The sequence below is a fragment of the Vanellus vanellus genome, assembly GCF_965231255.1.
Source record: "Vanellus vanellus genome assembly, chromosome: 4".
Lineage (NCBI taxonomy): Eukaryota > Metazoa > Chordata > Aves > Charadriiformes > Charadriidae > Vanellus > Vanellus vanellus.
This window is the reverse complement of record NC_138909.1, coordinates 83,905,057-83,929,714: the sequence shown is the minus strand read 5'-3', so window position 1 is coordinate 83,929,714 and position 24,658 is coordinate 83,905,057. Positions and strand designations below refer to the sequence as shown.

At 42.1% G+C, this 24,658-nt stretch overlaps 1 protein-coding gene across 1 annotated transcript in view; it reads right to left on the bottom strand.

The window, feature by feature from the left end:
- Positions 1-24,658, bottom strand: part of GLRA3 (glycine receptor alpha 3) — a gene marked incomplete at both ends in the record, with an annotated part of 92,922 nt that overhangs the window by 14,480 nt on the left and 53,784 nt on the right. Inside the window, 3 exons of the mRNA XM_082482493.1 lie at positions 7,467-7,604; positions 20,734-20,816; positions 24,410-24,633. Of these exons, the coding sequence (XP_082338619.1) occupies positions 7,467-7,604; positions 20,734-20,816; positions 24,410-24,633 (445 nt within the window). The remainder of the gene's footprint in view (positions 1-7,466; positions 7,605-20,733; positions 20,817-24,409; positions 24,634-24,658) is intronic.

Genomic DNA, 24,658 nt, shown 5'->3' with positions numbered 1-24,658 from the left:
CGGGAAAATATCTTGGCTTAACTCCACAGGACGTGTGACTTAGAGATTTGTCTGACTTCATCTTAGGTCCAGTAGGTTAACGGACACGCCAGTCATAAGTCCGCTGATTCCCAGTCAAGGCTACCGTGTTCCTCATCTGCTCTGTTCCAGTGTAGCACTGAAATATTAACTGAATATGTGGCAACCGCCCAGGGAGGCTGGTGGCTACCCAGGCAGTGGCTTCTGTTGCCACACTGCTGGCTGGTGGCTTTCTCACCGGTGGCAGACAGCAGAGGAGAAAGGCGGCAGCCTCGGCGCCGCAGCTGCTGGTCTGAGTGTGGAAGGGCGACGTTGGCTCCTGCCCCTCCTGGCTGAGATCAGAACCACCTGCAGAAACTTGGCTAACGAAGCACAATGCAAAAAACCCGTTTGCCCTTTGGCTAGGAGGCAGCCGGCAGAGGTGGTGTGGCTGTTTCCCAGCAGAAGGCGGCATCCAGCCGCTGGCCCCCTTTCTCTCCTTGTATTCGGATGCCAAGCTGTGATTTAATCTATTTGACTGGATCAGAAGAGACATACCCATGAAGCCATCCCAGCTGGGGGAGGAGACAGACAAGCGTTGCTCTAATAATTCGTTGGCAGTGCGTGAAAGGTAAGCTCTCCTTCGCTCTGATACGCACGGGGAAGGCCAGGGAGTGCGGCTAGGAGGAGGATAAGAAACCTTTGTGGTATTGTGGTTTTTCTGAGGTTGAGTAACAAATTAAGGTACGATACCGCTTTCAGACCAGAGCCAAATATAGTTGTGCACACAATCCATGCAGCGGGCTGACCTTTGTAATGCAAAAGTAAAAACAGCTGTGGAGGGCTTCCTAAAGGAGAAGCGGTTTTGCCCGAAACAGAGGTAATGTTCTTTGTGTTTGGAAGTCCATCCTAACCGGGGATTCCAGTGGGATAAAGGCACCAAAAGTGCTGCTGTGCTGAATGCTGTACCTACGCAGATGAGGTGAATGTACTGATATATACACATGTGAAGGTGCGTTTTTCTCTCTTCCATGTGTTTGGTACCAACGTCAGACCTGCTGGGTTGGCCCTATTTCCAGTATAATATTGATTTCAGCGGGGATATTGGAAAAAGGTATATTCCCACCAGTATCTATGATTTTTCTTTCCTCCTGAAAGTATAAGTGGCTTTTCTTAGGAGTCGGTGCCTAGGTCACATATTCTTTTTTTTTTGGTTGTTGCTGCTGTGGCCAACTGTGAGTAACCCGAGAAGAGCAATTTTCTACCCAACACACCTTCACACTGCCCAGGCTGCCGGTGCCGCTGAAGCAGCAGGTTATGAAGGCGGCAGCATGCCGATGTGATTACAAAGCACTGGATGTACAAGGGAAATCAAGCATAAGTAGTGGCTTTCAGGCCACAAGGGGTCCTTTACTCAGTTTGATCTGCCTCAAGCTGCTCCAGAGGCAGTCGATGGTAGAACTTAAATTTCTTTATCCCCTTTTAGCAGCCCTCATGATCTCCCTTGGGGGAAGCTTTTCTTCCTGTACCCTTACAACATCACAGTCGTGTTTGTAATTCACAGAAAAGCTGAGTAGCTGTTTCTGAAACTACATAGAAAGTTTGCACAATGGAGGGATGACCTGAGGAAATTGAACCAAGGAAACATCCTGCTTGAGAAATAATGAATAGAGTACCAACAATTATTAAATCCTTATGAAATTAAAAATTAATAACATAATAAAATATAAAATGAATAAGTATAAACAAAAAAAGTAACTAAGCATGGAGAGATTCAACTGTTAATCCATGCAGAATGGAAAGAGACCTGCTGAAGGCACTGGTTCTTGATACTACTTTAGGTGCTTCTAAGTCATAGTCTGGCCTTATAAGAAAAGCCGTTGATGATGCTAATATCTGATCTACTGTAAAATATTTTACGGATGTAGAGACGACTATGGCCTAAAGACTACATAGCTTAATGAAATTACATTAAACTATCTACAAATTAGTAAACTATTTAAAATTTATTTATAAATTAAGAATGTTACACTTGCTGAACAGAGAATTGTTCAAAGCTTAGCAAAATTGAACTAAACTAGGTTAAGCAAATCTGAATAAATCTTTATGGAGCCCTGCAGAGTACGAACCTTGGACCTGGGAAGAGGATATTTCGTATTCTGATTCCAACACATCTGTCATAATGGGTGTAAAGTACACAATTCTGTTTCTACCAGCGACTGGTGACCAATAAACAGCCAGCCCAAGGGCTGGAACGTTGCTAGCTATGGAGATGTGCTTACGGCGTCTTGGGGCAATCGAACTGTGATGATGCTCCTCTCCTCCAGCACTGCATTTCCCCCGTGAAAGACTGCTAAGCCACAGGTTTAACATGAGATTAAGCACTGAGAGGCAGCAGAAAAGGAGAAAGGGAGAGTGAGGCTTCTTCGGTGGCTACGATGTGCTCAACCTAAATGGCTGACTTAGGTTTGGATCCCTTAATACGATACAGAGCTTCTCCCATTTGTCTGTCTACTGGAAATGCCTTTCTTAAGCAGCTCAATTCCTCTGCTCCCCATAAAGGTCCTAAGCACTCAAGCTCAATCTGAGCTTGAAAATTGCACGAGGGTTTTTATTTCTAGGTGCTATTCTGAACTTTTGCAGCATTTACCATTTCCAGACTTGTAAAAATCACAGTTCCGTGTTTTATGTGGAAATGATAACATATTGCAGAAGCCAGCCGGCACACTTTATAGCCAGCAGAGTAAAGACGGTCCTCTCTTCTAAAAGCAAAAGTTACAGACTCTTCCAAGACAAAACAATAGGTGGACTCAAGAAAGAGATTTTGTATGGATTGATGCAATGGGCTACTGCACTTTATGACTTTCACTGTTTTCTAGTGATTAATATCTCGGATTCCCAGATTCTCACTAAATAGTTGCCATGGCAGTGCTTTGAATATTCTTGTCTACTCTCTGTACCTTTGTATGAAGGAAAAAAAGGACGAATATTTGCTCAAATGAATGTCTGTCACACGACGACACGGCAGTAGTGAGAGGTGTTTAGATTGCTGTTCAGCTGCGACCTAGTACGATCTAACCTCTGCGGTCATCTCCCAGCCCTTCCTTAACGCTGGTTCTGGCACTCGCCTCATCCCGTTGGGAATGCTCAGCGCGGGAGGTAATAGAAAGCTAGTCCTTTATCTACGTGTGTGTTACAGCCCCAGACAGAGGACGTTCTGATCGGTATTGTCCTGAAACCAAATAATTCATCGTGTAATTAATGAAGGCTTTTGTTAAGCGCCCTGCTTATGTGAGCCTTAACGCTTTAGGTTGTCTCATACCTAGGACGGAGCCACCCTGGCAAAGGTTGCTGTCGTCATTAGTCAGAGTGAGGGTATGGGCTCCAAGTGTCCTCAGACAAACTGGATTAACAAAAAAAAAAAAAACCACCCAAGCCCCATATTAATAAAACTTTAAAAATAAAAAGCTTTTTAAGTTGAAAGAAATTTTCTGAGGACAATTTTATGTTCTAACTGAAATAACTGATTGTCTGAAAACAGACATAGTCTCAGAACGGAATAAAGCTATATTGCTGCCAGAGTGGTGACACAGACCACCAGCGCTTTCCTCCTGCCTTTTGTTACACGCTTTCTTTCTGTTCTGCATCTGCTAAAATGAGGCCACAATTAACCTCTTCTGCGGAGAAAGTAGGGTGTGTTAGGGATCACAGCGTAATCATAACGGCAGATGATTTTCACAGAGCATGAAGGAGAGTGAAATATGGAGACTGACTCTTCCATGAGGCAGCAGTGCTCCTTTTATGTTCCCTCCTGTTTATCACGGAATCTCGGAGTTTTCAGAGTTGGAAGGGACCTCTAGAGACCATCCAGCCCCACTCCCCTGCTAAAGCAGGATTGCCCAGAGCACATCACTCAGGACTGCATCCAGGTGGGTCTTGAAAATCTCCAGAGAAGGAGACTCCACCACCTCCCTGGACAGCCTGGGCCAGTGCTCTGTCACCCGAACCATAAAGAAGTTTTTCTGTGTATTTGAACAGAACTTCCGATGTTCTAACTTGTGCCCATTGCCCCTCGTCCTGTCCCTGGGAACCACTGAAAAGAGCCTGGCTCCATCCTCCTTCAACCCACCCTTTAGATACTCATATGCCATAATAAGGTCTCCCCTCAGCCTTCTCTTCTCCAGGCTAAAGAGTCCCAGCTCTCTCAGCTTTTTCCTCATAAGGGAGATGCTCCCATCCCTTCATCATCTTAGTTGCCCTTCGCTGGACTCTCTCCAGCAGTTCCCTGTCCCTCTTGAACTGGGGAGCCCAAAACTGGACACAGTATTCCAGTTGTGGCCTCACCAGTGCAGAATAGAGGGGGAGAATGACCTCCCTCGACCTACTGGCCACACTCTTCCCTATGCAGCCCAGGATTCCATCGGCCTTCCTGGCGACAAGGGCACATTGCTGGGCCATGGATAATTCACTGTCTACTTTCTTGAGTTGTACTTCCCTGGAAAATAAGCTAAAATTTAGGATCATTTGGAATGTTCCAAATTCGGTAATACCAAAGCTGCGCATGTGTATAACACAGCGCTCTGAAGAGAGACGGCTGCTGGGGGGAACCGTACATTGGTTCCATTGGCCTTTTTGGCGACAAGGGCACATTGCTGGGCCATGGATAATTTACTGTCTACCACAACCCCCAGATCCTTCTCCTCAGAGCTACTTCCCAGCAGGTCCGCCCCTAACCTGTACTGGTGCCCAGCATTCTTCCTCCCCAGGGGCAGGACCTTGCATGAGCCGTGATCGGAATCACCACTAGGCAAGCAGTCTGGCTGACTTTGGCTGAGTTTACCTTGCTCAGTAAGATGACTCCCTTTTTATTCCTCCCAGAACGTTACACGGTCATTTGAGAGGCACTCTGCTTTACTTATTACTGAAATACAGTTAAATACATTCTCTTCTTTGGCCTTCCCATTATGGTGTCTTGTTTATTTAGGAAATTTTATAAATTATGTGTGCAAAGCTGGTTATTTCAAGACATTGTCTATAAATTGATTACATATAAGTAAAGTGAGCTGAAAGTGTTTTCATACCTCTCTAAGAATGAGACAGAGTAACAAAAAAGAACTTGGTAAGTGCAGTATCCAGGGTCTTTTTGCAATTTGCACTGAAATATAAATTGCAATTTGAGTATATCTTGCTGATAAAAACTGATTATAAAAATACTTGCCTTTTCCCCATGATAAGACATTCACGTGTATGTATGATCATTCAGCCTGACTAGAAATGGTGATTTTTGAGCGCCTGGCATGCAAAACTAGATGAGTTCTAAAATATACGGCTGGTGTCTCTGTATCTAAAGCCAAGACTCACAAAATGACTCTAAGAATGTACTACCATTTGGTTTTTCTTTCAAGCCATAGTCTGTGGATATCAGTGGCATACTGGGGGGGGATATCAGTGCCGGTGCTGTCCCTTGCCATTGACGGTGTTAAGTTCTTGGTCAGGAAGGAAATGACTTTATAGAGCTTGTTTGGAAACAAATACTGGGGCAGACGGTAAATTTAACATTAGTGTAAGACTGATAACGAATGCAGTAAAAGAAAGTTTAGAATAAATGTGGAAATGGGATGGGGATGGGGTAACCCCAGGCACTGGTGCAGGCTGGGGGTGGGCTGGGTAGGAGGCAGTTCGGCAGGAAAGGTGCGTGAGTCTGGCGGATATCGACTCGAACAGAAGATATCAGTGCTCTCTTGTGACGTGAAAACCTAGTCATGTGCCGCACTGCGCTAGCGAGGTCAGGGAGGGGAGAAACTAAGGAGACACTGATAGCAACACAAATAGCAAGGACATCTAGATGTGATGTCTCTACTTACAGGACAGCTGATGCATTGTTATTCAATGAATCTTGGAGGTAGAATGTTTAAATTTTGATAAATGCGGGGGCGACAACTGAAGGCTCTTCGCCAGCAGAGAAAAATGCCCCGTTGGAGTGGGGTAATGCTGTTTGCTGTGTCTAGGGATGGTCATGTCCTCCACCTGTCACAGACTCTGTTTTTCAAAGTGTTTATAATTCTTCCTTTTTCAGTGAAGGAATGAGCAGCTCCAGAGTTTTCACACCTATGGAGTACCTACTGGACAGGAAGTACAGTCTTCCTTTTCTGGGAAGTGGTCTATGAAAAAACCCCGAGGGGTTAAAAAGCCATGGCTTAAAAATCACTGCTGTAGTCTCAGAGAGAGTGGTTTAGGTGTTCGTCAAAACAAGTAGTGGTTTGAGTTCTTGTCAGCAGAGTAAGGCGTCAAAGTTAGGTCTCCTTTAATCACTATCGTGTCGGCAGCAAAATGGCCCAATATAAGGCATTAAGTCAGTTGAAAGTAGGACCAAGAAGGGGCACCATCTACAGGTTTGAGCTTAAGGGGGAACCAAAGGGGTCACGAGAAAAGACTGCGTATGGGATGTATGTGTTAGGAGGTCAAATGGGGAATGTGGCGTTAAGGAAGTGGGCTGTTCATCGAGATCACAGATTTACTGTATTAAGCATACAGAGCGACCAGAAATAGTCCCATACAGAACCTATCAGTTCCAGCGGAGAGTGCACCAGCCATAGCTCCACCATTTCCAGGACCACTACACCCAATACTTTCAGCCAAAACCCATCAATAGGCATAAGGCAGTTCTGAGCAGCATCATTCAAGCGCGGGTGCTGTGCGCTACCCATGGTGCAGGAGCAAAGCTGAAATTCAGAGTATTTCTGTTTGTGCCTGTTAGGTTGTGCTATTACCCATAAATTCACGCTATCATACATTGGGCTTTTTGCACACGGACCTTTGGATTTCAGCAGTGCTTCAGATCCCACAGTGTAGGTGTGGTCATGGCACCACTGTGAAAATAAAACTCCTGACTGAACTGTGTCAGAATTATTTCAACTATTATTTCTTAAGTTTACTGAAATAGATGTTTGGTTGGCCTTCAGGTCGTTTCGTTTTGTTGTGTTGGTTATTTAAGACTGCATTATCATAGAACATAGAATAGTTGGAGTTGGAAGGGACCTTGAAGATCACCCAGTTCCACCCCCTGCCCTGGGCAGGGCCACCTCCCCCCAGCCCAGGTTGCTCCCAGCCCCGTCCAACCCGGCCTTGAACCCCTCCAGGGATGGGGCAGCCACAGCTTCTCGGGGCAACCTGCGCCAGGGGCTCACCGCCTTCAGAGTAAAAAAATTCTTCCTAATATCTCATCTGAATCTCCCCTCTTTCATTTTAAAACTGTTCCCCCTCATCCTGTTGCTCCCCTCCCTGGTCAAGGGTCCCTCCCCCGCTCTCCTGTAGGCCCCCAGCACATTATCCTGCACAACACACCTGTACGTTTTAATCTTCTTGTGAGTTCAGTGAGAATATTTAAAAAAAAAAAAACAAAAATCTCTCATAAATAACAATAAATGTTCAATGTCCTTCCAGTTTTAATCACCGATATGCTTTCCTACCTGTATTGTAGTGCTTGGTGCAGTAACATAAATCCTTTTCTTCTTTCAGCAGAAACTGTGGCAGAGTCAGACCTTCTGCTACTTGAACTGCTCCCTTCTCTTGCCATTCAAAAATGAGATCATTCATTGTGTATCCAACTGAAAAAAAAAAAAAAGCAAACAAGAAATGCAAATAAACTCTGTCAGCTGCAAACTTTGAAAAGCAGGGGCATACCAAACTTAATTAAATGTCATGAAAAGGAGACAATACAGGGGGTCTGCTTGTATCTGTTAATCGCAAAGTGTTATCTGCCATTCTATAATGTACTGAACTAAGAAAAAACAAAAAAGCCAGTCATATGCATCCTTTGTGTAATCTTAATAGTCAAGTAGTTTTATTAATGGAATTAGCAAAAACATCAAAATGGGCTAAATGCCCAATTCTCTGGGGGCTTGGGAAAATCTTACCCTCCCCAGCCCACGAGGGATAAAATTGGCCCTTCGCGCTCAGATCTCTTTCTCCTTTCATTTGGGATGAAATGGGGGAGCGTTAAAGCTATGTTTGTGGATTTATGGCAGTTCGTATTGTTAGGTGCAAATTCTTCAAAGAGAAAAATGAATGAAAAAGTCTGCAGGAGAGAGGTATTAGTTGAATTGAGAAAAAACTGTTCTCTGAAGCTGGTACAGAACAAGGGAAAGCAATTTGATTGTAATCTTCTCATATGAGCCGACTGTGATGTATTATGATATTAAAGGGCATTCGGTTTTAATATTCAGATTCCTGCACTTACCCGTGCTTCATGCATGCGCGAATAAGATTAAATAAAACAGCAAAAGCTGTAGTAGAGGTACTAATAGAGGGCCAGACTTTGTAAAGGGCAAGTACTTCCTTCTATTTTTCCCTCTCAGCTGAATATTTGTATGGGAGATCATTGGGGAAAATAGCTCTACTTCCTCTAAATATGTGATATGTTAACTTTCCAATATATGCCTGGCTTTTTATTTTAAAGTTTTTCTAAATAAATTTAATCTGGTTAAGACAACTGAAAAAAAAAAAAAAGGGCTTCTTATTCTCATTCAGGTTTCATTAAGACTTTTTCAGAACGTGATATATTTGGACAAAGTGAGATTTTAAGATTGAAATCTAAAACTAGATAGCTTCTATTGTTGTAATAGTTTGAACAAAAAGGGTACACTTGAGCCACATATTATAGCTTAAACCAGAAGGCAAAATGTGTAATTTTTATATCTAAATAATACATTGCTTTCATTCATCTATTTTGCTTCTTTGCAATATTCCCTTTCTGCTTTAGTCCAATGTTAACGAGCTGCTGAGGATAACCCGGTGATAACTGGAAATATCTTTTAACCTTTCAGTAACAAATTGCTGTTCAAAATATATTGTTCAGAACTTTCTAAGAGTATATGTCTGCCCGCAAATACTGAAATTTTGAGTGCCGATGAAGGAAATAACCTCTTTGGTGTGTGGGCATAAATCTTTCCCGTTATATTTGGTGACCTCATTACTCTCTAAATACATCTATAATTGCTGTTCAGTCCTAAAGCCCTGATATGCTGACCTCAAATCTGAGACACACTTCATCCTTTCCGATCCGTCTGCGTTGAATGCACTTATAAGCTAAGAATTGGGGTTTATAAATTTAAAACTGTTTTCAACACCTCTCCTTGCTTCTAGATGCTCGATGTTTATTTGGGGGAGTACCTCGCACAAGGTATTCACAGCCGCTCAGGCTGGCTGTTGGTTTACTTCGGTATTTTGCTGGGGTTGGATGAATATGCTAAAACTGAGACCATACCCTTTTAAATATGTATTTAATTAAGATCAGACATTACTCAAGTCATTACAAGCATATACTAACTGTTCAAGGAAACAATTGTTTTTCTGTCTTATTGAATGCATGGCATTCCATGAACATGTTCTTAAAATTCACTATTAAATGCCATAAACTGTGAAAAATCAGAAGTATAGCTCTTATCAAACTTTGCACGAATTCAGAGAAAAAGCAGTTGTGTGTAAAGCAGATTATCATTTGAAGCATGTAGATTATGGCCAGAAGTGATATCCCCTGAGTAAAACTCATTGAAATGACAAGAAACAACTGCTGTGTCAAAATGTATTTCACTAAATCAGGTTCATTCATCTCTAATGCATGCTTTTAATTTTGATTATCTACCTTGCCCACTAATTCTTCTATCATGCACTGTATTAAAAATAATAGCAGTGTATGCAAAATGCTGATGTAGTAATTAATTTTTATCATGTCTATGTTTTAAATACCTAAATACAGCTTTAGCATTCAAGACCGTAACTTCATGTTTTTTAACTATGTAAATCAAGATCATAGTTATAAAATAAATATGTCGTAAAATACAGAGGATCTTAATGGAGATGTGAGTTTGTGTTATACCAAATAAATTTGAAATAGTATAATATATATCATATTTCCACTAGGTATGTTAAATTGAATCAAGTTGAATAAAATCTCTATTAAATTTATGGTTCTTTATTAAATGTGAAATACATGGCCCAATCAAATGTGCCCATTGAATTAAGGAAATTGTCTCTAAATTTTCTTTACTGAGCACTGTTAACAAGGACAGGTGTGTATTTTCCAAATGGCCAATGTGATAAAATACCTGAGCAGCTGTATCCCATGGCACAGTTAGCACCGTGCAAATGAAGCGGTAGAGAACGGTTATATGATCAGATCACCTTCTTGGCAAACTGCGGGCTTGATATGCGAAGCCTTCACTCTGATGCGCGCTTACCAGTTCAAACTTGCTCTGCGGGTGTTATACTGTTAAACATATGTTCTGCACCGTGTGATAACTGCACTGAAATATGTAGTAGTTACAAAGAACGAGACGTTTCTCTTTAGGGATTTTAATGGGCAAGGAAGACACTGGTGTCTTTATTGTGATGTTAGGTCCATAACTACTGAATCCACAGACGCTAGCTGGCAGGAGAGTTGGCACAATCTAGGACATGGAGTTTAAGGAAATAGAGGAACCAACTCACAGCAACGTCCTAGAATGAGGAATCGCATCCCTTGCAGTTTTTCAGGTTCAGATTCTCACCTCTAGAAGCCCTGTCAGCCCCATGATACCTGTTTCTAGACTCTCCTCCTTACGTTTGCGATGCCACAGGACCCCGTGCCAAATGTTAATGCGGTGATGAGTTTTGCGGTTTGTTTACATTTTTTTAGAGTTGCAAAAATAGCAAAGACAATACTTAATCACATTTCCTATGCCTCTAACCTTTCTATCAGGAGGGCGCTGTATTTTGTCTAGGGAAATAATTTCAGTGGGCTCCTAATGAACTCCAAGAGTATAGAAAGAGATGACTCAAAGCTAAACCAGAAGAATGTTTCCATCAATTACACATAGAATCATAGAACCATAGAACGGTTTAGGTTGGAAAGGACCTTGAAGATCATTCAGTTCCAACCCCCCTGCCATAGACTGGGACACCTCCCACTTGACGAGGTTGCCCAAGGCCATGTCCAGCCTTTAAATGTTTATTAACTCTACTCATAGATGTTAGGAGCTTATTCTGTAGTAGGCAAACTGACTTGGGAGAAAACTTGAGCGTAAGATGACTGCTTTCTGTGTCTTGCTTTCATTGCATTCTGCTTTCCACAGGAAACGTGGTGTGCGTGCCTGAAGGGAATCCCAGTCTATGTGCCTGGAAAAAAAAACCCTGGGAATCTATTTCTGAGCACATCTTTCCTTCAGGGTAAAATTTTGCTACGTTGCTGTTCACTCTTACTCTATTATCTCTCTTGCTGCTGCTTTGTGAGCAGAACATAAATATCTCTTCCTTATTTGCGTTTGCGGCAGCCCATCATGATATTCAGTCTCTCACTAGAAAAGAATACTTTTTTTTTTTTGACTATGCGGTGGGTTTGGCGACTATTATAAATTGCTGCCAGATATTTTTATTACTGGTGATTGGGAAATACGGCATTATGGAGGAAAGTCCTAATGGCTACATTTTAGTGTTGATAAAAGAGCAGGCAGTCACTGGCCTAGTAAGTACACGAGGGCGCAACTCACTTTTTCATTGATGGTGGAAAAAGGGACCCTTTTATACTACCGAAGTAGCTGAAAGAAATGGAGACTATCAGCTATATAGTGGTTTAGTTTGGATCAGGCCAAACTAAAATGAATCAGATGGACTAGTAAGGACTTCTGTCACTGAAATACAGTGTGCTGGGGCTTGGGTTTCCAGGGTGTAAATGTAGGAAGGTTGAGAAAGGAAGTAAAGATGCCAAGTTTCATGTGTTATGGGACGCAAACCAGCTGCTGTGGCTGAAGTAGAGGGCAGTTTGTAATGTATTTGTTGTTGTCTGGCTACTGTCCAGGTGTTTGCTCTTACTTAATGCTATCAAGATATTACTAATCACACAAAATCTAAGTGGTGTCATCATAGAACTGGAAAGAAAGGACAGAAAAAACATGTTATTACGCTGAACAGCGGTGTTCAGAAGTTACAGAACTGATTAAGTTGCATTAATGCTGCCTCTATTAACCCAAAGTCTGAGGTCTTGCACATCTGTGATGCAAAAGCAGACGATAAATTGTTGGTAATTATACGACAAGGCTATTATCCCAGAGGAGAAGGTTGCCAGAGGGAGTATTTCTCAGGAAAACTCAAAAACCGTGTGCATGCATGGCACCATAGCCTCTCAGCAAACAGCTCTCTTCAAAGAGACAACTCATTTTTAGGAGCCCAAGGTCATTCCAGGTAATTAGTGAGCCAAGCATGTATTGGCAGACTGAGACCTGCACCTGAGATGGGAAGTAAGTAGAATTTAGAAATACCTGGTGGTATGGAGGGCATGAAACAATTGGGGAAGGTGGATTTGGCCTGCAGAAGTTTTTTTTGGTGTGGTCACACTTACAGAGGGAGGAAGTGGAAAAGATAAGGCATTGGATGAGGAGCGGTTGTCAGGACTTGTGCCTGGAACAGTTGATGCAGTTGATGCAGGGTTTTGAATGTCTGGACATCAAATAAAATGAAATGAGTGATAGTCTGTTTAGTTGATCTACTCTATACAGAACTCTTTGGCAGAAGGTAGACAAGACAGACATACTGACTGTAGCCTATAGACAGCACTGAAAATTGTCTAGTTAAAGTGAAAATTTTCGGCATGTTCAACTATAGGTTTCAGGAAAAATTACAGGGAAAAAGAATGTGATCCTGCTGAAATATTTCAAAGCAGCAAGGGCAACTATAGTGTCTGGAAATGAGAAAACCGAATGTTTTCTTTGGTCTTGGTCATCTTTCCCAGAAAGTCTTATCTGTTCAAAAATGATGTTGACAAGTTGTTATCAACACCCATGTGAGGTCCCTGAAAGAAAAAAAGTAGATTGTATGGGTGAGGTTTTTTAAAACTATTATTAATCTTAATAATAAACATAACACTTTCATTCATCCAGTTTGGAAAGTCTAGGGACAACCCCCACCTTAGTTGGGCCCATTCAACCCACATCAGTCCACATGACTCTCTAGAACTTCCTGGAACCAAGCTGTTTACAACGGTTGTATACATGCATGCTAAGAGTATGAAGATTTGATTTTAGCTAATTCAATATGGGCTGTAGGCATTAAAAGCCCATAATCTCATAGGCAAGACAGTAGATATCCAACACGTTTGTCTTGAAGAATTATTGAAGTGTCTTGTAGCCCAGAGAAGGGCTACAAAGCTGGTGAAGGGTCTGGAGGACAAACCGTATGAGGAACGACTGAGGGATCTGGGGTTGGTTAGCCTGGAGAAGAGGAGGCTGAGGGGAGACCTTATCACCCTCTACAACTACCTGAAAGGAGGTTTTGGAGAGATGGGAGCTGACCTCTTCTCCCTGGTGACAAGTGATAGGACAGGAGGAAACGGGTTCAAGTTATGTCAGGGCAGGTTTAGATTGGATATTAGGAAGCATTTTTTCACTGAAAGGGTTATTAAACATTGGAATAGGCTGCCCAGAGAGGTGGTGGATTTACCATCCCTGGAGGTGTTTAAGAAAAGGGTAGATGAGGTGCTTAGGGACATGGTTTAGAAGTGGTGGTGTTTTTATCAGGGTAGGTTAACGGTTGGACTTGATGATCTTAAAGGTCCCTTCCAACCTCACTAATTCTATGATTCTATGAAAGTGTTAACATCTCTTCTTCAGGCTGTCCGAGGACATTACAGAAAAACAAGGTTTGTTATCCAGGGCAAGCAATTCCCCTGCACCTTCAGAGACTCCACACCTTTGAACCACAATTGTCTCAGATAGTCCGAGATACCCCTTTTTTTATTTCTGCTGACACAGTCTTATTTGCTAAGTTAGAATCATAGAATCATAGAAGTTCTTTCCTTTCCTAAAGTTCTTTCCTTTTAACCACCCTTAGAGTACCATTCCAAGCCATGAAGTATAAAATTTTTGAGCAATCTTGTGACCCAGCTGAATACTGATATATCTTGTAAATTTTCTGCTCATTCTGTTTTATTCCAGGAAGACCATCCTTCCCTTGGGTCATCTTACAATACCAACAGGCATATTAAAGCCTGACTCTCTTCCTCTTGTTCAACAAACAAAGAGATGAATGGCATGAAACAATTGAGCTGAATATCTAGCATTTTTGTATAAGAGAGTTTGGTTCGACTGCAGAATTTATTGTATAGTTCTTCTAATCCCAATGATTCATCTAAATTCCATTCTCATTTCTTCAATATTTAGTAAGGTATGGTCCAAGAATAACACTGGATTTGTCAGCAAACCGAGCAGTTCTTTAGGTATTCAGCTGAGGCAAGGACTACAGTCATGTTGACTAGAGTTATGCCACTACTCTTCCATTGGGTATCCCACCAGCGTGCCTCCGGGGCGGGCTGCCTGCACGTTGCTGCTCTATAGAACATGGCAGAGGTTTGAATTGTGCCCTAAATTCCAAGAAACATCGCAGGGGAAAGTTCTGAGAGAGCTAACGAATGCGGTTTTGGCTTGAGGTTAGAATAAATTCTTCTAATATACATTACGTACTGAAAATATTAGCTTCAGAAATCAGCTATGATGCATTTCAAGGCTAAATTCATGCTGCAGCTCCAGGAAAGCAGGATTTTCTTCCATGTACTTCTGAGCCGCTTTGCAAAGGCTCTGCCCCTTCCAGTGGCCTCTAAGTCATTCTGATGGAATCTCTCCCTTGGGAGTTACAGCTTCATCCTTCTTAGCCTGGGTTTCAGAGGAGAATAACATTTGGGGCCTGGCCCTCTACTGCATCCCTCAAACCTAATATTCCTTGCTGAAGCCTATAGGTTTTCAGCCGTCACTTTTGTTTCTGTGGGTTCAGCAGCAGTTGCACAGTTACTACGGCCCTTTCGTCCCGCGTTGGTCAGGACCCAAAGACTACAGATGTCCGATTCTTTATAGGTGTGTGTCAGGTCTCACTTCAGATACGCAGAGTGGGCTGAGTCACCCGCCTGCAGAGTAGAAACCACAGGATGGGTTGTTGACAGCTCTGTGTGTTCTCGGGTACAACTACCTCATATTAACCCTTTATTTGGTCGCTTTAATTATAAAGGTGACATAGGTTATTAGTAGGACTATCCGCTTGGGTTGACTGTGGAGTTTTGCTTAAATGCTGAATATATAAGTCGCATTTTTGTGCTACTGAAATGGAAAGGAGAGAAGAGGGATGGGTTCCGGCACAGGCAGGCATTGACCGAGTGTGTCCATAGTTACCGTCGCTCAGGCAGACACCCGAGGTTCCCTGGCCAGTGAGGAACACACTCCAGTTCTATTATCTCGTTTACGGTGTCTTTGCGCTGCTGTGGGAAGGGAATAATGCGCACATCACTTTCTGTAGTGCAGTAGCCGGTACTGCCGCAGCTCGCTCACAGACCGCCCCAACGGCCCAGTCGCCGCTGTGGAGACCGGGAGGGAAGAAATGGTACCACTCAGGTAACAGCATCATGTAGCACAGAGTGAATTTTCTATGAAAATCCAAGAGACAGGAGGATGATTGTTTATAAAGACTAAAATGCCTCCGTAAATCAAAAGGGGAAGAAAAGGCCATTCTTTAATTTATTAAGAGAGGCCGGCAAAAAGAGCTGCCTGGCAGAAAGAGACCTGGGGGTTCTCATTGACAAGCGGCTGAATACGAGCCGGCAGTGTGCCCAGGTGGCCAAGAAAGCCAATGGCATCCTGGCTTGTATTTGAAATAGCGTGGCCAGCAGAAGTAGGGAGGTGATTGTGCCCCTGTACTCAGCACTGGTGAGGTCACACCTCGAGTACTGTGTCCAGTTTTGGGCGCCTCAATACAAGAGAGACATGGAGGTGCTGGAGGGAGTGCAGAGGAGGGCAATGAAGCTGGTGAAGGGCCTCGCAGGCAAATCCTATGAAGAGCGGCTGAAGGAGCTGGGACTGTTTAGTTTGAGGAGGAGGAGGCTGAGGGGAGACCTCATCACTTTCTACAACTATTTGAAAGGACACTGTGGAGAGGTTGGTGCTGGTCTCTTCTCGCAGGTAATTAATGACAGAACAAGAGGGAATGGCTTCAAGCTCCACCAGGGTAGGTTTAGACTGAACATTAGGAAAGAATTTTTCACAGAAAGAGTGGTGGGGCATTGGAATAGACTGCCCAGGGAGGTGGTGGAGTCACCATCCCTGGATGTGTTTAAGAGACGTTTAGATGTGGTGTTGGGGGATATGGTGTAGGGGAGAACTTTGTAGAGTAGGGTAGATGGTTGGACTCGATGATCCCAAGGGTCTCTTCCAACCTAGACAGTTCTATGATTCTATGATTCAATATGCATCAAAATAAAATTATGAGGTGAGCAGGTGCTTTCTCCCTTACATAGGTTGCTTTTAATAATATACTTCTTCTTTCGTAATTGAGTTACTCTTTGAAAATTCAGAAATATTGAATGTCACATAAAGTTATAATTGTGATAGCTGAATAAAGGACTGCTGTGAGATAAAAGTGCAAGTTAAAAAAGAGAGAGACAACAAGCTCTCGCACATGAAAGAAAAGCATTTCTTTCCCGGGAGACAGGCCACAGAAATAAATATGTATCTAGCTGACATTTCTTTGTATCTTATTCAAGCAGAATAAAACTAAAATTATCTCACATGCCTATAGGCTGCCCCGGTGTAAGGAATAGAAATGTAGAAGGGATTATTTCATATGTGCATTTTCATTTGCTTCCTTTCTAAGGCACAAAAGCTGCTCATTCTAGTTGCTGAGAAATCATTTGGTAAAATAAATCTTTCAAAAATAGAAAACATTTCCACTTAAATTCAGACACTTCATGATAAAAGTGAAGTACTTTAACCAGAGGCAGATCCAGCTGCTTAGGCTGACCTTGGAAAAAACATTATATGAGATGGCTGAAAATAAAAGTACAATTTGGGAAGAAAATCTATATGTGAATTTTCCTCTTAGAGCTTTCTATGCTGGAGCAACAGTATCAATATTGAGGGAAAACATCTAGTACTAACCAAATTATTATTTTATAGCAGAGGTAAGAGCTACAATCTGCCCTTTATAAGTAACTATCAGCCCTTCTTTGCGACCTGGTGGTAAGATGAGTGAGAAAACGATGATTGGTTTGGTAGAAACACTCTAATTTTCTTAGTGACACATGCAGGAGCAAGGCTTGCAACATCAGATACTGTGAGATAAATGGGCCTCATAAATTCATAATTGCGCGATGTCCTACCCAACTTGGCACTCAGTGGAAAAAACAGGAATGATGATCACTTGCAAGAGGAACATCTGGAAGAATGGCTGCTGCTGGTTTGCTCCTTCCTTTTTGTAACACAGATCATTTACTCAGGACGTGAGAGGACTGTCTTCTCAGTTTTGAAACCCCCCGAATTCCACTTCCCCAGACGGTGCGTTAACCACCAGGGTCAGTTCTTTGGTCCTCCTGTTTCGGCTGTCTCACTGTGCACCCAAAAATGTGAGCCAGACAGCCACAGGAATGAACGGCACCGTGGCCGAGAAATTAGGGACGCTTGGGTGGATTCAGGCTCTCGGGGCTATGTCCGTTCTTACCTCAGGAGATTTGATATGAAGCCTGGGAAAATGCTAACTACACCCATCCTCTTTTTTTAGTCTATAATTTTAAAGAGAACGGGATGCCCGTTCTTAGCCAAAGACTCTGGAATTTGAATGTTTCTGCTCACCTTTTCCTAAGTTTTAGAAATCGTTGAATTCAGACTCATATAAAATATTTTTTTTTTTTTTAACCTAGTTACTCTCCTGTCCAGCATGTAGATATCTTTTGTAACTCCTCCAAGGTGTCTATTTCCCTTCCTGTACCATCCTGTATAGAGGAACGGGGTTTGGGCAGGTGGCTTCCTGCTCTTGAAGGTGCGGGAGTTTGGTAATTCTCTCACTCTGCCGCTCTTTTTTGGAGATATCCCAGAGCAATTTCTCCCAGTTTCAGGGAACTGCTGCCTTGTTCTTGCAAACCCAACTAGTTCTTCTGCTGTCAGACACGTAGGTCTGGCTGGAGCTCCCACACGCTGCAAAACTTTCTGCCTCGGGCCAGAAACTTTGCCCATAGTCTCTATTTTTCAACATCTGGAGTTACAGGTAAAACAGAGCTAGATAAGGCGATATGGGTAAAGCTTTTTTGCTTGCAACTTCCTTATGAAATCAGATTTGATCTTTCTCTGTAACTAGAAGATTTTGAAGCACTTATTTGTGTTTTGTTCAGCTCTTCTTTTGTGAACGTTGCCCCTCTCTGCTACGTGGAGGTGCAGAAGGGAATTTACTCTCCCTCAACTGAACGACTGAAAACAAAGCTTCCGTGAAAAATGTCCCGCTGCAAAATACAGCAGAACATCTACAGTGCTGTTCAACTGATAAGTGTTGGTTCCCTATGGTGCCATTTGTGGGAACTGTGAGCTCTGACGGGGTTTGTGTAAAGCAAAACAGATGCCCGTTTGTTCCAGAGTGCTCAGTTGCTGTATGACCTGTCCTCACAAGGGCTGAAAGAGAGGAAAAATGCAGCTGAGTTTGAAGTTGTTAAAGGAACAATTTCCTAACTTTTGAAGAACATTTTTCTTTTTTTTTTAAATTATACCTTTTGTTTGTTCAGTCAAACTCTATGATACTTTCTGTTTGAAGCATAATTGTATATAGCGAACATACCTGCCATCTGTATGCGCTCTGGTACAGCTGCCTCACATCAACCCTTTATTTAGTCACATTAATTATAAAGGTGACATAGGTTATTAGTAGGATTATCCGCTTGGGTTGACCGCGGAGTTTTGCTTAAGTGCTGAATATACAATATTGCCCTGAATTCCTTGACACTTGCAGCAAATAACTGTCAATTTTAGTCGGGAAAATTTCTGCTGTCAGGTTCAGCCATAGCCCTCATTTGTAATATTACCATCTGTCCCTTGTAATGAAAGATAGATCTGGCTTTCATACTCACCCTGCAATTGTGTGTAAAAGCATACCATTACCCACACAACAACCAGTTCTCGCATACTGACTGACAGAGAATTACTTCCCCCTTCTCTCACATGCTATTTTGTTCCAGTAAAAGAAGAAAAAAAACACAAAACTTTAATCAAATTATGTATGTTATGTTTCTGATCTATAATATATTCCAAATAATCCTGCACGTTCATTCTATGTGCTGAAAATTATGTTTTGCAAGTATTTTACTTATTGATCCTAAACCTGTAAATCTGGATCTGACACTACGATGGGTGCTCGTTAGTTATCTGTTTTTCCCCTGTCAGTAACTTTCACAAACTCCGCATTGCTGGAATCTTTCAAGGAATGCTTTGCTTTGCTTTATTTTTGTTCTGCACATTATTAGGAGGATTTTTCTGCTAGGAATCTCTTCCAAAGCCCTTTCATTTTAAGGTGAAAATGCGATTCCCAAATACTTCATATCACAAGGAAAATGAGTGTTTAATGCATATCTGTGTCTCCCTCCGCACATCCCCTGTGTGAGCTCAGCTCATAGCATCAGACAGAACCTTTGGGTTTGTCTTTGTGTGTGTGCGCGCCTAGTAAGAGCATCACTGCTGTGCGCTTTCCAACTGCTTTTATGTTCTAAGCAAGATATCAAAGGAGATAAGTACAACATATGATGGGTTGAGTTAACAAATGCTAATTTTATTTCACATAAAAAGTATTGCCCTTAACGGAAAGATAAATCTGCAAAGCCTGTCTCGCCTAAGCTGGCTTTGCCTTCTCTGCTCTCCTCGGGATATTTGTGTATAATGCAAATAGGGCTTTATGAAGAGATTATTTAAAAAACATAGGGTCGTAATTTCACTTTCTCCATTGAAATTCTAGTGTCACACCAGGTTTGGTCAAACCACCAGACCTTCTCTGCACTAGAAAGCTATCAGGTCTTTTTTTCCTTCTGTGTTTTGCTGGGTGTTTTCAACGTCGAGCTCTCCGGGCAACTCCAAATTCCTTCAGGTCCAGCGCCTTCCGAAGAGGCTAGGAATTTTTCCAGTGTTATGGCTGATGACCGGATCATACCCACATTTTATCCCTAGCTAGATGATACCTTGTGTGGACTTCTTCCCCCTTGTAACAGAGGGGCTCTACAGCCTTTCTCAAGATTATCTGAGGGGTGTTCCACTGATCCCAGTTGAGGTGGTGAGGGCCATGCAAACAACGTACCCTATGCAGGTACACGGGCATATACAGATATACATATACATATAGATTCTGTGCAGTCTTCTACCGTTCTCCCTTGTAGTAAACCCTTTCCCTAATCCCTTCTAGGATGATTAGGTAAAAACTACAGAGATGGAGCTATAACTTGTAGGCACGCTGAAGAGCTCGGGCAGGAATCTGAAGAGGAGGGACTCAGTGTATATCATCTTGTTTCCAGCTTTTAAGGACACCGAGTTATTACCAATTTCAGAATAGTCACAAAAATCACTTCCTTAAGTTATTCTCACGTTTCCTTTATGCTCCCTTTACTGTCCCCCTCTATGTGTGAACACAAAGAAGACTTAATGGTGAATCCCCATATTTATAAATTTTATGCAAAGGTAAACTGGCACTGCGTTGTAAAGTTGTAACTTTAGATTTACAGAAAACTGTTGAGTTTCAGCACAAGTAAGGATGAAAGAATCTCTTCCTTTGAAAAACGTGTGTTTCACAGATTCTTTTGTTAAAATAGAGGATTCTTATTTGAAAATTTGTTCTTGTACCACTGCAAGGAGTCTTTCTACCTCCTGCATAGCTGCTGTAATCCCCACAAAAGTATTTATAGGATAATACATCACTCAAACTTACAGCTTTCCAGCTGCATTATACATGTTTGCACATCCATTGGAAAATTTTTGAGATCCATCGGACAGGACAGTATTAAAGTCAATCTGAAAGAACACAAAAAAAAAAAAATTAAAAATATACCACAAAAATACCATAGAACTGCACAGGAAGAATGCACGAAAGCACTGGAAGTCATTAGAAATAGAAGAAAATATATTTTTTCTTTAGAAACCTCTCAAAAGGGAGGTATATTAGCTGAACCCATTTCACTTGCTCAGTCCAGTGTGATAATGTGGAAAAAGATTGCTGCAGACTTTGAGAAACAAATTTTTCAGTAGGGTTGCCTGACTTTATGAGAAGTCTAAAAGAATGCAACAGCAGTATACCTTTTTTTTTTTTGTGCTACAGCAGAATTATTGTAATGTTGCAGTATTTTAAATCCTTGACATAAAATTCACCCAGATTTGCAAGAATTCTGTAACAGATGTCAGCTGTAAATCATGGTGGCAAAGTAATTTTTGTGTTATTGTCCTAAAATGAGGTGCTTGAATTGTCAACACAAAGGTTTAAGAGAATGTTTTATGATATTGATGGTAGACTGAAATATGCCTGTAATTTCGAACTGCAGCTGTGTTTCGCATTAGTCCTGATACTTCCTGTGAAACACTTTGCAACCTAAAGGCAAAAGAGGTATTTTTATGTTCCATAACAATACAATATCTTATCTTTAGACTGATATTTCTCAGAGGAATGAGAAAGAAGAATATGAGTTAAAGACGCGTGTTTTCTCTCCCTGGCCATGTTTAGGTATCCATTTACCATTCAGGGTCATGACTGCGCCTTTCTTCTTCCTAGAAAATGACTTGTATGAAAATTTTGCTGCATATTTATTTATTAGTTCAGTTGATAGAACGTTGCCCCCAAAACCTGAGGCGCTTGGGTGCGATTGCTCACGCGTAAGACTCTTCCGGAATGACAGTGCTCTAATCCTCCTCTCTCAAACCTGTTCCCCTCCCTTTGGCACTGGGGCTAAAGGGAAGTGGGCAGTAGGTGGCAAGCGTGGCTGTATATTTGTTTTGCTCTACTTTTTTCCTCTCCAAAGTTTCTTGGTTCTTTGCTGGAGCTTCTGTTTAGCCTGCCAGCGACAGAGCTGCAGGGGGAGAGTCCGAGGAGTGAAGTCAGACCCAGGCCTTATTCCCGTGCTATTAAAAATGGTTCCAAAAGCAAAATGTGACCAGTGGGCTAGTAACACGGCAAGCCATTTCAGAGAAGAGGCACCTGGACTTTGTGCTGCAGTAAATATTTTAGTATTTAATATTAAGTATTTATTGAATCAGGAACTGGAACCTTCTCGTTATTTTCTTGCCTGAATTGTTCCAATACAATTAGAGAAGGAGGAGACACCAGGGAACGAAAAGAAAAAGCAAATTTAGAAATCTTTTTTTTTTTTTTTTCTTCTTTTAATATCAGCTCATTAGCAATTATCATATCTCCTCTCACCAGAAGCTTGACCGAGCCACATTCACATAACAACTAGATGCCAATTATAGGATTTTAATTTTTTCAGAAATTGTAATAGTTCTTAATTACACCATGGCAACGTAAACTTTCTGGCTCCATAAGAAACACAGGAGCTATCTGGCATCTGCTTTCATCACAGTCTATGTTTACTTTTATAATTTTTATTTAGAATTTAGAATTTAGAATTTTATAGACTTCAGAGTTGGAAGGGACCTCTAGAGATCATCTAGTCCAACTCCCCTGCCAAAGCAGGATTGCCCAGAGCACATCACTCAGGACTGCATCCAGGCAGGTCTTGAAAACCTCCAGAGAAGGGGACTCCACCCCCTCCCTGGGCAGCCTGTGCCAGTGCTCTGTCACCCTCACCGTAAAGAAGTATTTCCGTGTATTTGAACGGAACTTCCTATGTTCCAACTTGTGCCCATTGCCCCTCGTCCTGTCACTGGGAACCATTGACAAGAGCCTGGCTCCATCCTCCTTCAGCCCACCCTTTAGATACTTATACGCCATAATAAGGTCTCCCCTCAGCCTTCTCTTCTCCAGGCTAAAGAGTCCCAGCTCTCTCAGCCTTTCCTCATAAGGGAGGTGCTCCAACCCCTTCATCATCTTAGTTGCCCTTTGTTGGACTCGCTCCAGCAGTTCCCTGTCCCTCTTGAACTGGGGAGCCCAAAACTGGACACAGTATTCCAGTTGTGGCCTCACCAGTGCAGAATAGAGGGGGAGAATGACCTCCCTTGACCTACTGGCCACACTCTTCCCTATGCAGCCCAGGATGCCATTGGCCTTTTTGGCAACAAGGGCACATTGCTTGCTCATTTAAAGTTATAAATTTTCTGATATGTGGGTTTTTTCCCCACCATTTCATGTGACCGTGAACTCAGTCTGCATTCTGTTGAAGTTGCAATCCAAACTCGCTTCAGTTGAGTGGTGGTGTCTACACTCTGTGGTGTGCGGGTCTGGAGGGAGTGGGGCAAGGAGGAGGAGTTGTTTGATGATTAGAGTGGAAGAACTGCCAGTGCCTCCCAGGGTGACTCAGTCTGGAGAGAATCGACTTACCTCTACTTTCTACTTGGGTCCAAAGAAGGAATCCTTTTTTACTTGCTTTCCATCAGTTTCTAATGACAGAATGCATGCTGTGACACTGAAGGATGATGATGTTCCCAGACTGGCCCACTAACCTCCTTTTGGATATGAAGTGCTCGTAGGAATTTTAACCGAGCCCTTTCTCCCTGCGTAAGCTTGACAAGATGCTGCCCACTTGCGCTGGAAGGAGGGAGGAAGGAGATTCCCTTCCCGAAGATACATTTTCTTTTTCTCTTACTACGCAAACTGTTCTGCAGGTTGCTGATGTCTCTTCCAAAAGTCCACTTACCCATTAATGCAGTGTCGTTAAAGCAAGCAAAGCAAAACACCAAGGGGACGTGAGGTATATTTATTTTGAAAAGTGTAACAGTTTTCACGAGTAGGTCACACTATTAATACCAAACCTATATCATGTCTAATGGGGCATTAGTATACTTACATCCAATGTGTTTCTCATTAGATCGGGGTTTTGAAAGTAGTGGTAAAATGCCTAATAATAAAAGGAGAGTGGGGAGGACAGAACAGAAGTAGGATAACTAGTTTTTGTCAGTACTTATGATTGCCGCTTACAGCTGCTTAAAACATTTCCAAAGTTTACTTTCCACTTTTCTCTCCATCTCCAGCACTACATGAACTATTCTTTAAATGCCAAGCTTCCTCAAACAGGCCATGTTTCCATGTTGAAGTGCAACTGCAATATCCACAGAGGTGAAAAAGGGATAACATTGGGTTGTCATGACGCTGGAGGCTACAGCACGTGAAACACATAAGTAAACTGGCTCAGATTATAATACTCCAGGATTAATTGTTCTGTGCAAGTGTCCTCACTCCTCGAGGCTCAGTATCTGTACCTTAAAATGGGAAAGATACTTTTCTTATTATTTTTACTATGTGCGTTCCTAATGAGGGATTGTTTTCTATTTTAGTATTAGCAATGAACAGTAAGGATGATAAAGTTCTGTATTCAAAGCTCACAGCAACTTCAGTGATAGTTCTGGATGACTAGGAACTGAAGATATCCCTTAGCAATTCTTAGGTACACTTTTGAGCTTCTATATGAAAAAAAAAAAAAATCATTTGATTAGACACTCACCTGATGGAATAAAGTACATTTCCATTTTTGAAAATTCGCAGCAGCTTATTATCTGTCGTAACTTCATGAAAGTTGGCACCTTTTTCATTAGCGAAGAACAAGTCAGGCTTCCAAATTGAATCCAGCATGGATGGATCTAAGTCTAAAGAGTCATCTGGGTATTCACTGTACGCGAGGCGTGGATCATTCCAATTCTGACGGAGAAAGATGTTCACTCGGTAATCCTGCACGAGAGAAAACAAGCAAAGC